The 11,849-nt window shown below is 58.8% G+C and overlaps 1 protein-coding gene across 2 annotated transcripts in view; it reads right to left on the bottom strand.

The window, feature by feature from the left end:
• Positions 1 to 11,849, bottom strand: part of SIPA1L3 (signal-induced proliferation-associated 1 like 3) — a 168,984-nt gene that overhangs the window by 16,084 nt on the left and 141,051 nt on the right. Inside the window, exon 16 of one of the 2 annotated variants that reach the window (XM_004690584.2) lies at positions 2,327 to 2,548. The exons of the other annotated variant lie outside the window; for it this stretch is intronic. Coding sequence (XP_004690641.1) covers positions 2,327 to 2,548 — 222 coding nt within the window. The remainder of the gene's footprint in view (positions 1 to 2,326; positions 2,549 to 11,849) is intronic. 2 annotated transcript variants of the gene reach the window in all.

Raw genomic sequence — 11,849 nt, 5'->3', positions numbered from 1 at the left:
GAGCGCCCGACTCGCGGCCCAGGCCCCTGCCCCTCATCCCGAGCCCTATGTGAGCCAGGCTGCCGCCTCTGGGTGGGCACACTCAGGGTCTGGGGCTTTGGTGTGACCTGGGCTTGCCCTCCCCCCATCACTGCACAGGACAGCCACACACAGACTGGCCCTGGGCCTGCGTCGGCAGCTCACAACGGCACTACGTGCAAGACTTCGGTCGTGCGCGTCCAGCCACTCTCTGGAAGAGCAGAGGCCTGTTGTAGGCTGTGCCAACTCGTGAGCACTCAGGGTGGCTGAGCAGCCTCTGGCCCACATCTGGCAAGGTAATTTAGCAAAGAGCTGGTGACTGGTGCTGGGAGGAGCTCACTCTAAGTGGTGACCCTGCGGGGCGAGCTATGAAGCCTGCAACGATATCTGCAGCGGTTAACCTTAACTGAGCGTGCCTGGCAAGTGACTTAACCTCAGTTTTCCTCATCTGTGAAATGGGGTGTAAAGGCAGGACACCCCATTCCTTCATGAGGATTAAATGAGTTAATGCAGGAGAAGGGCTTACAACAGTACTTGGCAAGAAGGTACCAGGAGATGTTTTCTGGAGCTCTGGGTCAGGCCTTTCACCAGTATTGCTGACAAAGGGAAAGCCCTATCTCCTCAGAGAGTGTGAATAGGCAGTTTGTGGAATGGGAGGTTGGGGACAAAAGCAATAATTTAAATTGACTATTGTTCCCTACATGTCATTTTAAAAATGAACCGGAGGGGTGGGGGTGGGGTGGGGAGCAAAGTGAGGACTGCGGGTGCGGGCTGGGGTGTGGTGACATGCCCCCAGCCTCCGCTGCCTGTGAATCATAAACAGTGCCACAAAGCACTGTTACCTTAACTAAAGAAAAGCATCCGTAACTTCATAAAGTATGGAACTATGAAGTAACTGTCGCTAAGTACTCTATGCAGCACCTGTAGCTTACACATGTTCACACGCCTGCTGGAGAGCTTCCTGTGGACTGCGTCCCTGGGAAAAAGGGTTGTCATGCAGCCAGCTAGGTTTCCTGAGCACCTACTGTGTGCTGGGCCCTGGGGGACTCTGCTGTCTGGTCCCAGAACACTCAGTTCAGTGGGTATGACAGAGACGAGGCACGTGGTGAGGAAATGACACACGTCCTGCGCCAGGTGCCATCACAGCAGGGCAGCACAGGAGAGGAGCCGGGGAGGGACGAGCCGGGTATGGAGGCCGAACTGAGAACCGAGGGTTGCGGTCGAGGTTCAGAGGGGACCCCACCCTCAACTAAAAGATACCGAAACCCTAACCCCAAGGATTTCAGGATGTGACCTCATTTGGAAACAGGGTGTTCACTAGGTCATAAAGTCAAATGAGGCGACTGGGGTGGCCCTTAAGCCAGTAAGACACAAGAAGGGGAGGTGGCCAAGACGGGCAGGCAGAGACGGAGCGCAGTCTCTCTGAGGAGCGCAGTCTCTCTGAGCAGCACATCACCAGAGCTAGAGCGGGGGTGGGGCAGATTCTCCTTAAGGCCCTAACAAGGAACCAGCCCTGCTCACACCCAGATCTTGGGCTTCTCACCTTCCAGAACGGGAGACCATACAGTCTTGTTGCGGTGGCCCCAGCAAACCAATCCAGCAGTGGCTGCCCAGGCAGAGGGCTGGGGAGCCCGACCACACAGGGTCTGGGCAGGAGTTTAGACTAAGCGCAAGACACTCCGGGTAAGGAACGAGCTCAGGAAGTGCGAGCCTATGAGAGACGTGGTCTCGTCTTCTAGTTCGCCCGCTCTTCCTGCTGCTCCACACCAGTCTGCCAGCAGCCTCGGGCGCTCTCCGGAGAGCCCACCTGGAAGCCAGCCCCCAACTCCCACCTTGGCCTCCACCTGCACCCTGCCCGCTGCCAGCAGCTCTGTCCTGGCCTCCCTGTTCCTCGCAGGCTCCACAGAGCCCCGGGGGTCCTTGCGGGTCTAGACCATGTCCGCCTGTGCTCGACCCCTTCCAGCAGCTCTCCCTCCCCCAGTGGCGGCCCGAGAGCCTCCGCCTGACTCCATGGCCTCTCTGACGGGCTTGGGCTAGCCACAGGCCGAGCACGCTCCGGCCTCAGGGCGCCTGCAGCTGCTATTCCCTCTGCCTGGAAACCCTTCATCCAGCCCCTGTGAGACCTGCAGCATCTCCCCCTTGTTTACCTATTTATTTAGCTCCCACCTGGAATGTGAGCTCCCAAGGGCAGGGTCTCTGTCCTCCTGTTCACAGCTGGACTCCCAGGTCCTGCTGGGTGAGTGAGGTGTCGCCCTCCTCCCTGCCCCAGGGCCCCTGGGGTCAGCTCACTTGGGGTCCAGGCACTTACTTCTTTGGGTCAGTGAAGGGGAGTGGCCGTGGCGGGGGCTCCTCCGTTCTCTTCCACCCTGCCGGGTGCTTATTGCGCACGGGCTGCTTGGAGAAGAAGGACTTGGGGACGGAGGTGGACAGCTGGAAGGGGCTGGGCTGGGCCAGCTGTGCGGGCCGAGGGGTCTCTGAGCTGGCTGTTTTGTAAACCTGAGCGGGGTAGCCAGCCCTTGAGCTCATGTCACTGCAAAGTGAAAACCAAAGAAATAAACAATCAAATCCAGCCCACATTTCGCAAAACCAACCTGGTTACATCTACTCTCGGGAAGCAAAAAAGTTCATTCACCCAAGAGCCTAATACATGACTGCTGTGGAAAATTTCAGTGCCTGACATCTACATGGAGACGGGGTGCGATCGGGAACACCCTGCCAGCACATCCGGGGCCATCCCCGGTGGGTGGATGCGCCCCGCCAGACACCCGGTTTCTGGGGCACGACTCACAGGCCTGGAGGTGGCCCGTCGCCTCTCTGAGGTGACCACAGCCTGCGGTTTGCTGCCGTCCTCACAGCCCTCTCCTCTGCATTCAAAACACGCACCGACAGGACCAAAGGAGCGGGGCCTTGGGTGGGGAGAACTGGCTATGTAACAGGGATCATGGTCACACACTGATCTGTACTTGGGATTTTTTTTTTTTAAACCTAGACTATCCTGCCCCGAGCCTCTTTCAGCATCTTTTGAAGACCTGCCACACCTCAGGCGCCACTCCAGCTGGTCCAGTCTACGCATACGGCGTGATACCCGAAACGCTGGCATCAAGGCTACAACAGCCTTGCACTGATCACGAGGCCCCCCTCAAGGGCCCCCCACTGCAGTTCCCATCGAGGCCGATCAACTTTTCAGTTCTTAACACACTTCCATGTCAAGTCTGTGCCCTTGGAGGAAATCTCTTCGGAAGGTTAACTTAGGGTATTCAGGGGGTGGGACTGTTTGCTACTTTTGGAAACCCTCTTTTCAAAAGCACAACACTGACAGGACCAAGTAGCTGAGCATGCTGCACACTGACTGGAGGCACCAGCGACCCACGAAACACAGTGCGTGAGAAACTGCTGAACCCCAGGGAAGACTGGGGGGAGTCTGCGGCTCTGGGGTTCCTCCACCCGCTTGCCCAGTTCAGTGAACACGGGGTGTTCCGACAGAACCAAGCATACGACGATGCACGAGTTTCGGAAGAAGAGAAAAAGTCTGAAGAGGAAATAGCCGAAATGCCCCCCATTTTATGAGAAACATTCATCTAATCTTTCTATCCAAGCAAGACAAACCCAGGGACGTCCACATTTGGGAAAACAGGTGCAAGTCAGACAAGGTCAAAATCGCAGAGCAGCAAGAGGCGGCTGCAAGGGCCCAGCTAGCGCGAGGCGGCCGAGCACAGGGTGCCAAGGCCTTTCCAAGTGCGGCGAGAAGGTTCCATCCGTGGCCGTGCACACGCCTCAAAGCTACCGTGAGTGGGAAAGGGCACAGAGTATATACTTAGTGGGCTTTTTCTTGGTTTTGCTTTTCATTCCAGAAAGGAAATGGAGGTTTTCTCCTATCCATGGGTCATGGGGCAGTTTTGTGGGCCTTCACCATTACTAAGGGAAAAAGAGAAATGGCGTCGAATAGAAAATGGTGGCGTGGCGCGTCTCAGGTGGGGGCAAGTGGCTTTGAGAAAGGGCACTCCAGGTGGCCACGCTGGGAGGAAGGCAAGTAACTCTTCCGGTTCTGGGTGACGGGCAAAAATGTTCCAAGGAATCTGACTGGTAAGGCCTGGAGAAAGTCTCTTGGGGAGCGTGCCTTAGCTGTTATCGCTAGAGCCGGTAAAGCGGGCGGAATCAGTCTCAGAACCTCAACCACGTAAATGGCACAGGTAAGAAGTGGCCTCTGACTGCCGTCTCCTTCCTCCAGGCACCCACGGGCCTCCCTGGCTTCTTCAACAGTCTACTCACAGGGAGCGTGTGGGTGCTTCCCACTTGTTTGTGAAGCCAACGGCAGGCATTGTAAGCATGTTGTGACTTCAAGGGGCTGTTCTGGAGACGTCTCCTCGTCAGCCCCTCTGGCTGGCCCCTCTTCACAGCTGTGGAGGGTCTACGCTGTGAACAGATCCTTGTCGATTTGAGCCTGAACTTCTACTTTCTATTTCTCTACCCTGTCTACTGGGGTTCCAGCCTTTCCGTGAGCTGAGAACCAAGATGATTCTAGAAGCAAGCCTGGGAGTAGATGCAGAGCCTGCCTGCCTACCAGTCGGCTCCACCCACTGCCCCTTCCAGAATGGGTTCTCCACTCCCCTGCCCCCTGTGGCCGACACTGTGGGTGCCACCCCAGCCCCCCATCTCAGTCCTGTAAATGAAGGTTGCTTCAGTCATCCCTGCATGAGGAAGGGGGCCTGACACCCAGGCCGGGGGTGTATCCTGAAGGGTCGCTACCCAGTGAGACATGGGTATGTGTCTCTTGGCTGATTCTGGGGAAGCTTTCTTTGCTGAAAAACACACATGCCTCACAGAAAATGTCACCTCCCCTTCTCCTGGACACTGTCCAGTGCAGCGACAGCCCCTGTGAGACCCTGAGGGGAGCTGGTGTATAGCATAAGGGGGCAGAAGAGCATGGGGGAAGCTGGTCCCTGAGTTAATAAACTGCCCCGGCGCCGGCCCTCTGCAGCCCAGGATCGTGTTCTGTGAGAGAATAGGTCTTGGCAGCTGAGCTGAGATCTCCTGCTATTTGTAGCCGCAGGCATGTCCCTCCACCTCTCCAAGCCTCAGCTGGTACCTGGGGCTTCAACAGAAAGCCAGGCCCTTGAGCCCACTGAGGGGCACCCGTCGCCACTCTCCACCACCATGAGCTGTGTGGGCTCTCGCCCCGCCGGCCGTCACAGAACAGACACTTCCCAAAGCCCTGGTGCGGCCAGGGGTCCGCCACAGGCCTCGGCTTTGGCTTGATAAATGAGACAGTGGTGGGAGAACACTGGGCGCTCACCTGACCCAGGTTCTGATCCCAGTTCCAACACACACAGCGAGTCCCTTCCCCTCCCTGGGCCTCAGTTCACTCCTCTGGGAAATGAGGTGGCAGCAGCAGCAGCATCACCCGGGCAGAGGGGCCAGGCCGCGCCCGGGATGTGCCCCCTGGGTGACAATGATGGAGGGTGTGTGTGTGTCAGGGCCCAGCCCAGGACTGGGGGGCAGGCACCCCACTCTACACACCACTCCTGGCTCACTGCGAGGTTACGCATTTATCTGTGCTCTATCGTGGGGAGCACTTCAGATTTTGTTGGGGTCAAAAAGTCAAAACTTCCTCAGACTGATGGAGAATCGCAAAGCTGCACAGGCTGGTTCAAGGCTTTAATTGGGACAAGAGGCCCCTCAGGAGGAAGGGCAGTGGCCGGGCCCGCGAGTGTGGCCAGCCCAGTTAATTATCTTCTGGGCACTGCTTCACTTAGTTGCCCAAGCAAACCCCGAGCCAGGCAACTACCCATCGGGACCAAGCTTCAAGTGGGGAAATGGAGGCCCAGAGCGACGAAGGGGGCGAACCCAGGTACTCTGACTCAGAGACGCCACAATTAGCCGCCAGCTTGTCCTTTCAGTGACAACAGCAGTCACGATAAATACACAGTCAGTGAAAATAAAAGCAAGCAGCTGGTGCTGTTTTTGGATCAGCCACGCGCAGGCCCTGTGTTCAGCGTTGTTTAAGTGCAAGAGGTGGTTCATCCTCCCAGCCTTAGACCACAGGTCCTACGACCCCCATGTTGTGGGTGAGGAAACTGGGCCTCAAGAGAACCAAGGGGCCCGACAGAGATCCCACAGTTGGCATGGCTGCGAGCTGGATGCACTTGGCCTTGACTGTGGGTCTGTCTCCCTCTGCCCCACCCCCTGCCCCCGTCCCCCTTGTCTGCACTGGCTGGAGGAGAGTCAGTCCCTGCCCGTCCTTGCTGGGATCCTCAGGCTCCTCAGAAGCGGCCCTGAGTGAGAACATTCGACCCGGGGCCTGGGAGCAGGGCGGCAGGACTTCAGGATGTGGAAGCCGAGCACTGGGCAAGGACTTGCTGGCTCAAAACCGATGTGAGACACAACTGCCGCACACGCCCTCCACCAGCCAGCGTGCTGCACCCCCACGCCGACACCGCCAGAGGGGGCCTGCGAACACGTGGGGAGATCACGGCCCCTTCCTCTCAGGACTCGGGCTCTGCCTGTCTCAGGCAAGCGCCAGAGTCCTCCGGGGCCCACAGAGCCCACCGCCTCGCCCGCCCTCTGCCCTCAGCTCCTCCCCCGCTCCCTCCTTCCCACTCACTCTGCTCCAGCCACACGGAAGCTGCTTGGAACACGCCAGAAACATTGTGCCTCAGGGACGCTGTAGGGCTCTTGGCCCCCTCCAAGGTCTCCGCATGGCTCCCCGCTTCCCCGGGGTTCCAACAGACGGCCTAGGCTCCTCTTCCCGACTGGACCGCGCCTGTCCGCGGCGGCCTGGCAGGCGTGACCCAGCCCGCCAGTGACACAGGCGGTGGGGTGCCGCAGTGACCCAGCCCAGGGCCCTCACATCGCCTTCCAGGGCTGTGCCCTCAGAAGGGTATCCCGGGGACTCCTGGCACAGCCCGGGGAAGCCAGGCCACGTGCTTTCCTGCCTGCCCGGGAACGCCGCGGCGTCAGCTCCACGTGGAGCGGGCGCCTCTGATTGCCCCTAAACAGCTCTGACAAATTGCTCTGGAAACCCAGGAAGCTTCGGCGTGTGCCGCCTCAGGAGAGGGCGGGGGTGGGGGTGGCCAGGTGGCTGCGTGCCTAGGATGGCTCAGCCCACTGCGGTGCCCACAGCAGGCGCCGGCGCCTGGCAGAGTGCCCGGAAGCCGGGCTTCCATGACGAGCGTCTGCAGGGAGAGCCTGTGAAGTCGCTGATGCCACCGACGGGCACAAGCTGCTACAGGCTGCGGCGGCTTCCACGGCAGGGCAGGGCCGCAGGGAGGGTGGGGGTGGGGGCTTCCCTGTTTGGGCAAGGCAGGGCTCACCCCCTCCCGCAGCCTTTGGGGTGTGCTGGCCACCTCAGCTTCCCCTGGCCGTTGAGGGGTTCATTCCCCCCAGAGTAGCCCACAGCGATCTTTTAAAAACTTAAACCAGATGACGTGCTCCAAAGCCTCCCGTGGCTCCCAGGTGCCTCAGTCCAATCCCAGCGTCTGCACATGGCCAGTGTGTCTGCCAGACCTGGCTCCTGCCCATCTCGCCAGCTCACCGCCCGTCTGCTCCGCCCGCCCGGCCACCCACCTCTTCCTAGAGTCTTGGCATGTGCTGTTACTCTGATTGGATCTGCTTCCTACAAAATACCACCTCCTCTGCGAGGCCTTCGTGGACCTCCACCCTGCTTGGTTTTTCTCCCCGGAACGTACTGCTACCTGGCACGAGTATTCCATGGTCTGTCTCGCACTCTCCGTGGACACCGCCCCACAGGGCTCAGTGTCGCCCCCGGATGCGTCAATGTGCTTGACACAGTGCCTGGCATGAAGTGGGTGCTTGAGCAGCCAGTGACTGTCCACCATCCTGCCCTCACCAGATCTCAACGTTCCGGGCCTGCAGCAGGTGCCCCCAACACTCAGCCAACACTCAGCACTCAGCCACACACACGTAAGACAGCTCACCCAAGTTGTCTTAGACCCCCCCTTACAGCCGTCTGTTCATGCACCACAGTTCCAGTGTCCTCCAGTCGGGCCATCCTTCTCGCTTACAGCCGAGGCACAGCCCCGTTCTGTCTTCACCGCCAGTCTCGTCCGCACAACATTCAAAATACAGATCTGGGCCTCCCTGGTGGCGCAAGGGGTAAAAGCGCAGCACTATGAAGCTGTCCACGGCCACTGCAGAAGGAGTTCGATCCCCGGCCGGGGGGTGACCCCCAGGGCGCAGCAGGCCTCTGCTGTCTCGCCCGCTGCTCCCCTCAGCGGTGCGTTTCAGTGGATCTGCCTGTTCTGCTCCCCACGCTGTCTCTGGTGAATCTTCTCACCCTTCGCCCCATACTTCTGGCCTGTACTCCAGGTCTTATATGCATACATAAATAAAATCTTAAAGAAAAAAACCCCAAACTATAAACAAGCCTGGGTCACCCTTATGCTGAAAACCCTCCGGTTGCCCACCACTCTCAGGGTCACACTCAAACACTGCCGCAGCTGAGTGGGTCTTGTGTGCTCTAACCCCGGGGAGCTTCCCGACCTCCCGCTACTGCCCCCCTCGATTTCTACACTTGAGTCAAGGGGCCAGGGGCATCAGTGACCTGACTGAGCTCTGACCTCGTCACCCCAAGGCCTTTGCACATGCAACCCCCTCCCACAAGCCCGCCCTCCCCTTCTCTCACTGCTGTCAAACATCCCTCTAGGCAGCAGGACACCTAGCGGTCTCCGGCCCAGGCTCCTGATACCCCTGTGATCGCCGAGATGATGAGAGGAGGAGGAACAGCTTTTACTCTCACATTTGCTCTCTCACCCCAGTTCTGAAGCCCTTGCAGTTTCTTGGGGGTCTTTTGTTCTACTGAGGTGACACCAGTGGGTTCCCAGATGGTACCTAGGTGGGGTCCGTGGTGATCGGAAAGAAAAGCCAGGATGAGAAGCGTCTCACTTCTACCTGACAGTAAAGTGAATGATCCTGCCCACGTGAAGTCACTGCCACAAAGATCCCCAAAGTGCAAAGTTCAGGGAGCTTCTGGGCTGGTGAACCCATGGAGGTGTGCAGAAAGTGGGGTGCCGGGAGAGAGCTCTCTTCTACCGGATGGCCGTCTGCCTTCTCCACCGTGTTCTCCTCCAACACTGTTAATAAGCTGTTTCTGGGCTTCTAAGGTCACGGGCGCCTGAGCACTGCAGCCACAGCGCGAGAGGTGGTGGGGGTACCTGGGCCCCGCCGCTGGGATGAGCGCCTGCAGTCGGGGCGGGGTAATCTTTGGGGTGAGCCCTTCACCGCGGGGTCTGACTCATCTCCAGGAAGACGGCGTCAGAGCCGAGTCATGCAGAGGGTCACACGCCAGCCGGTGTGGCACACAGACTGCGTGCGGGAAAACCTCGGACCTGGGCACCAGGGCGTCGGCGTGCAGCGAGGCGCTCCGTGTGAAGGGAGAGACACACAGGGGCGAAGAACTGGGTTTTCCCCACACAGGGAGAAAAACGACTGTTCTTTCTTCTGTTGACACAGTCCCCCAGAGAGCTGGGGGAAGAGCAAGTGAGTGCAGCCAGGCACCTCATTATAAAGCACACACCCACATACGCATCCCTGGTAGAGACCGCATCTCAGGAGCCTCCTGGAGCTACTTTCCCTGGACCTTATTTCTTCTCTCTCCTTCCTGCTCGGGGAGAGGGGCCCCCACGCCCCAGGCTCGACTGACACCCTGGGCCTGGCACCATACCCATGCTCGGACCCTCGTAGGCCTCCTGCAGCCCCCAGCATAGCTCATGCATTGCTGCCGCCCACCTTTTGGCCCAATACAGTGACTCGCTCCCTGTCCCTTGGCAGTGCCAGTCTGGCACAGGGCCCGGCAGAGGGCCTGGCGGGTAGAGTGTGAGGTACTGCACGGTCTGGGGGTGGGGGGCAGAGGCGAGGGTGGCCACGAGCCCTGGCCCCGCAGAGCCCGGCAGGACACGCTGAGGACAGCAGGTGCAGGAGGCTGCGGGCGGCCTGGGGCTCGGCTGCGGGCTAGCGCAGCAGAGGTGCTCAGGCCCCTGAAGCCCAGGTCTGACCCCAGCGGGTGCCCAGCAACCATCTGAGGAACTGGGGCCGACCAACTTGGCAAGACTGCAGGGAGGACCGTGGGGCCTGCACACATTCGGGAAGCTTCCCGTCCGTCCCTCCTGACTCCAGGAAAGTGCCTCCCACATTTGGGTGCTCACTCCCCCCAGGCCCTGACTACGGTGTAGGGCTGGGTCTGTTCCCCCACTGGGCTTCCTGCCTGTCCCAGGCACTGGGTGTCTCCAGTACAGTCTATGACAGGAGAGCGCCTGCTTTAGCTCGAGGCAGGCCTCCAATTTAGTACCACCCCCACCCCCCACCCAGTGAGGGCCAGGTTTGAGGTCCACTGCCAGGCACTGTCCTGGGGCTCTCTCTACAAGCATTACCTCATTTAATCCTCGCCAACCACACCCCAAGGAGGCAGGCAAGCGATTTATTCCCCCCCCAATCCCCCTCTCCCCCCCTTCACTGATGAGAAAACTGTAAGGCCTCACTGCCAAGAAGAGGCAGAAGACAGGCTTGGGTCCGGCTGGCTCACTGCGCTCCACATTCATCCACCGTGAACGCTTCTTTAAATCAACTCACTGGATCTCCCTTAACTTGTCCAGGACAGTATGCAGAAAATCAGGGGACGGGCTGGTAACACTTCCTAATACTCATTAAAGCTAACATATCCATTTAAAATAAAGCACTTTCCTCCCCATACCACCCAAATCACCTCGAGCACCCCATTTTGGGAAATGCTGTTCTACACTGAAGCTTGGTTGCCTAGGAGAAAACTTCAGGAAGCAGCTTTAATGAGCAGATAAGAATGATTTGCAATTAGCATCAATTGTCTGTATGCAAACTACAGCCCCACCCGCAGGGCCCTCTTTGTGTGGGTTCCTCTCCCTTTTTATCCCCTTCATTTCTGGGTTCAGCAAACCCCTCTCTCAGACACAGGGTAATTTTATCCCCACCCCCTGCCTCAGCCACAGTCCCCTCCCCAGCATGGCGGTCTCTAGAGCACAGATTTCAATCCCTGCTGCTCCCAGAGTTTCTAACCGGTGTTTCTGAAGGGGCCTATGCCCGGGGCAGGGGTGCCCACAGCCTCCGGGTCTGCAATCCTAAGCGGCCTCTCCAGCCTCCGTCTTGTGACCTACAGTTCTATATTCCTAAAGCAAGGTCAGAGCTGCCTGGCCAAAGGACAGGTACCTTTCACATCACCTAAGAGCATAAAGCTGGATCACTGGGAAGGGGCTGCATCACAAGGTATGTATGACCCCACCGGGGTCGCTTGGGGGTGGGGGGTGGGTGGGTGGATGGGTGGGGAATGCATGAACTCACTCCTGACTTATACATCACGAGGTATGGCCTGGAACGAGGGTGGGGGGCGGGGGCGGTGCTGTTGACTGAAGGACCCCAGAGCTGGTCAGGGGAAGGCCTTGTTGGTAAGACTGAAATCCTGACTGGGAGTCAGGGCTTGATCTAGGACACCAAGAAATCAGCAGATGAGAAGCACAGCTCCACCCTGCCCCTCCTCCTACTTCCCCTGCTCCTTTTCTGTTTCCCCCTCTGACTAACGCTGTAGGACTGGTGTATCAATAAAGAGGCCCTGCTCTTGCTCCTGAGCAGCATCCTGCATTGTGTAGCCTGCTCCACGACTCCCGTCTTGAACAGTGTGGTGCTGCCCGACGCAACAACAGCCGGACCAGCCCGTGGGCAGACCCGTGGCACAACCGCGGCACGCTGGGCATTTCTCTCTGGGACAATCTGATTCTCGTCTCTCAACTGGATGATGGGCTGAGCCGAGGGCTGGGGCCTCACCCCCAATGTACTTTCTCTCAGCCCCC

The sequence above is a fragment of the Condylura cristata genome, unplaced genomic scaffold (assembly GCF_000260355.1).
Source record: "Condylura cristata isolate star-nosed mole 26May11 unplaced genomic scaffold, ConCri1.0 scaffold00028, whole genome shotgun sequence".
Lineage (NCBI taxonomy): Eukaryota > Metazoa > Chordata > Mammalia > Eulipotyphla > Talpidae > Condylura > Condylura cristata.
The sequence above is the reverse complement of the archived record's forward strand: the minus strand, read 5'-3'. Positions and strand labels throughout refer to the sequence as shown.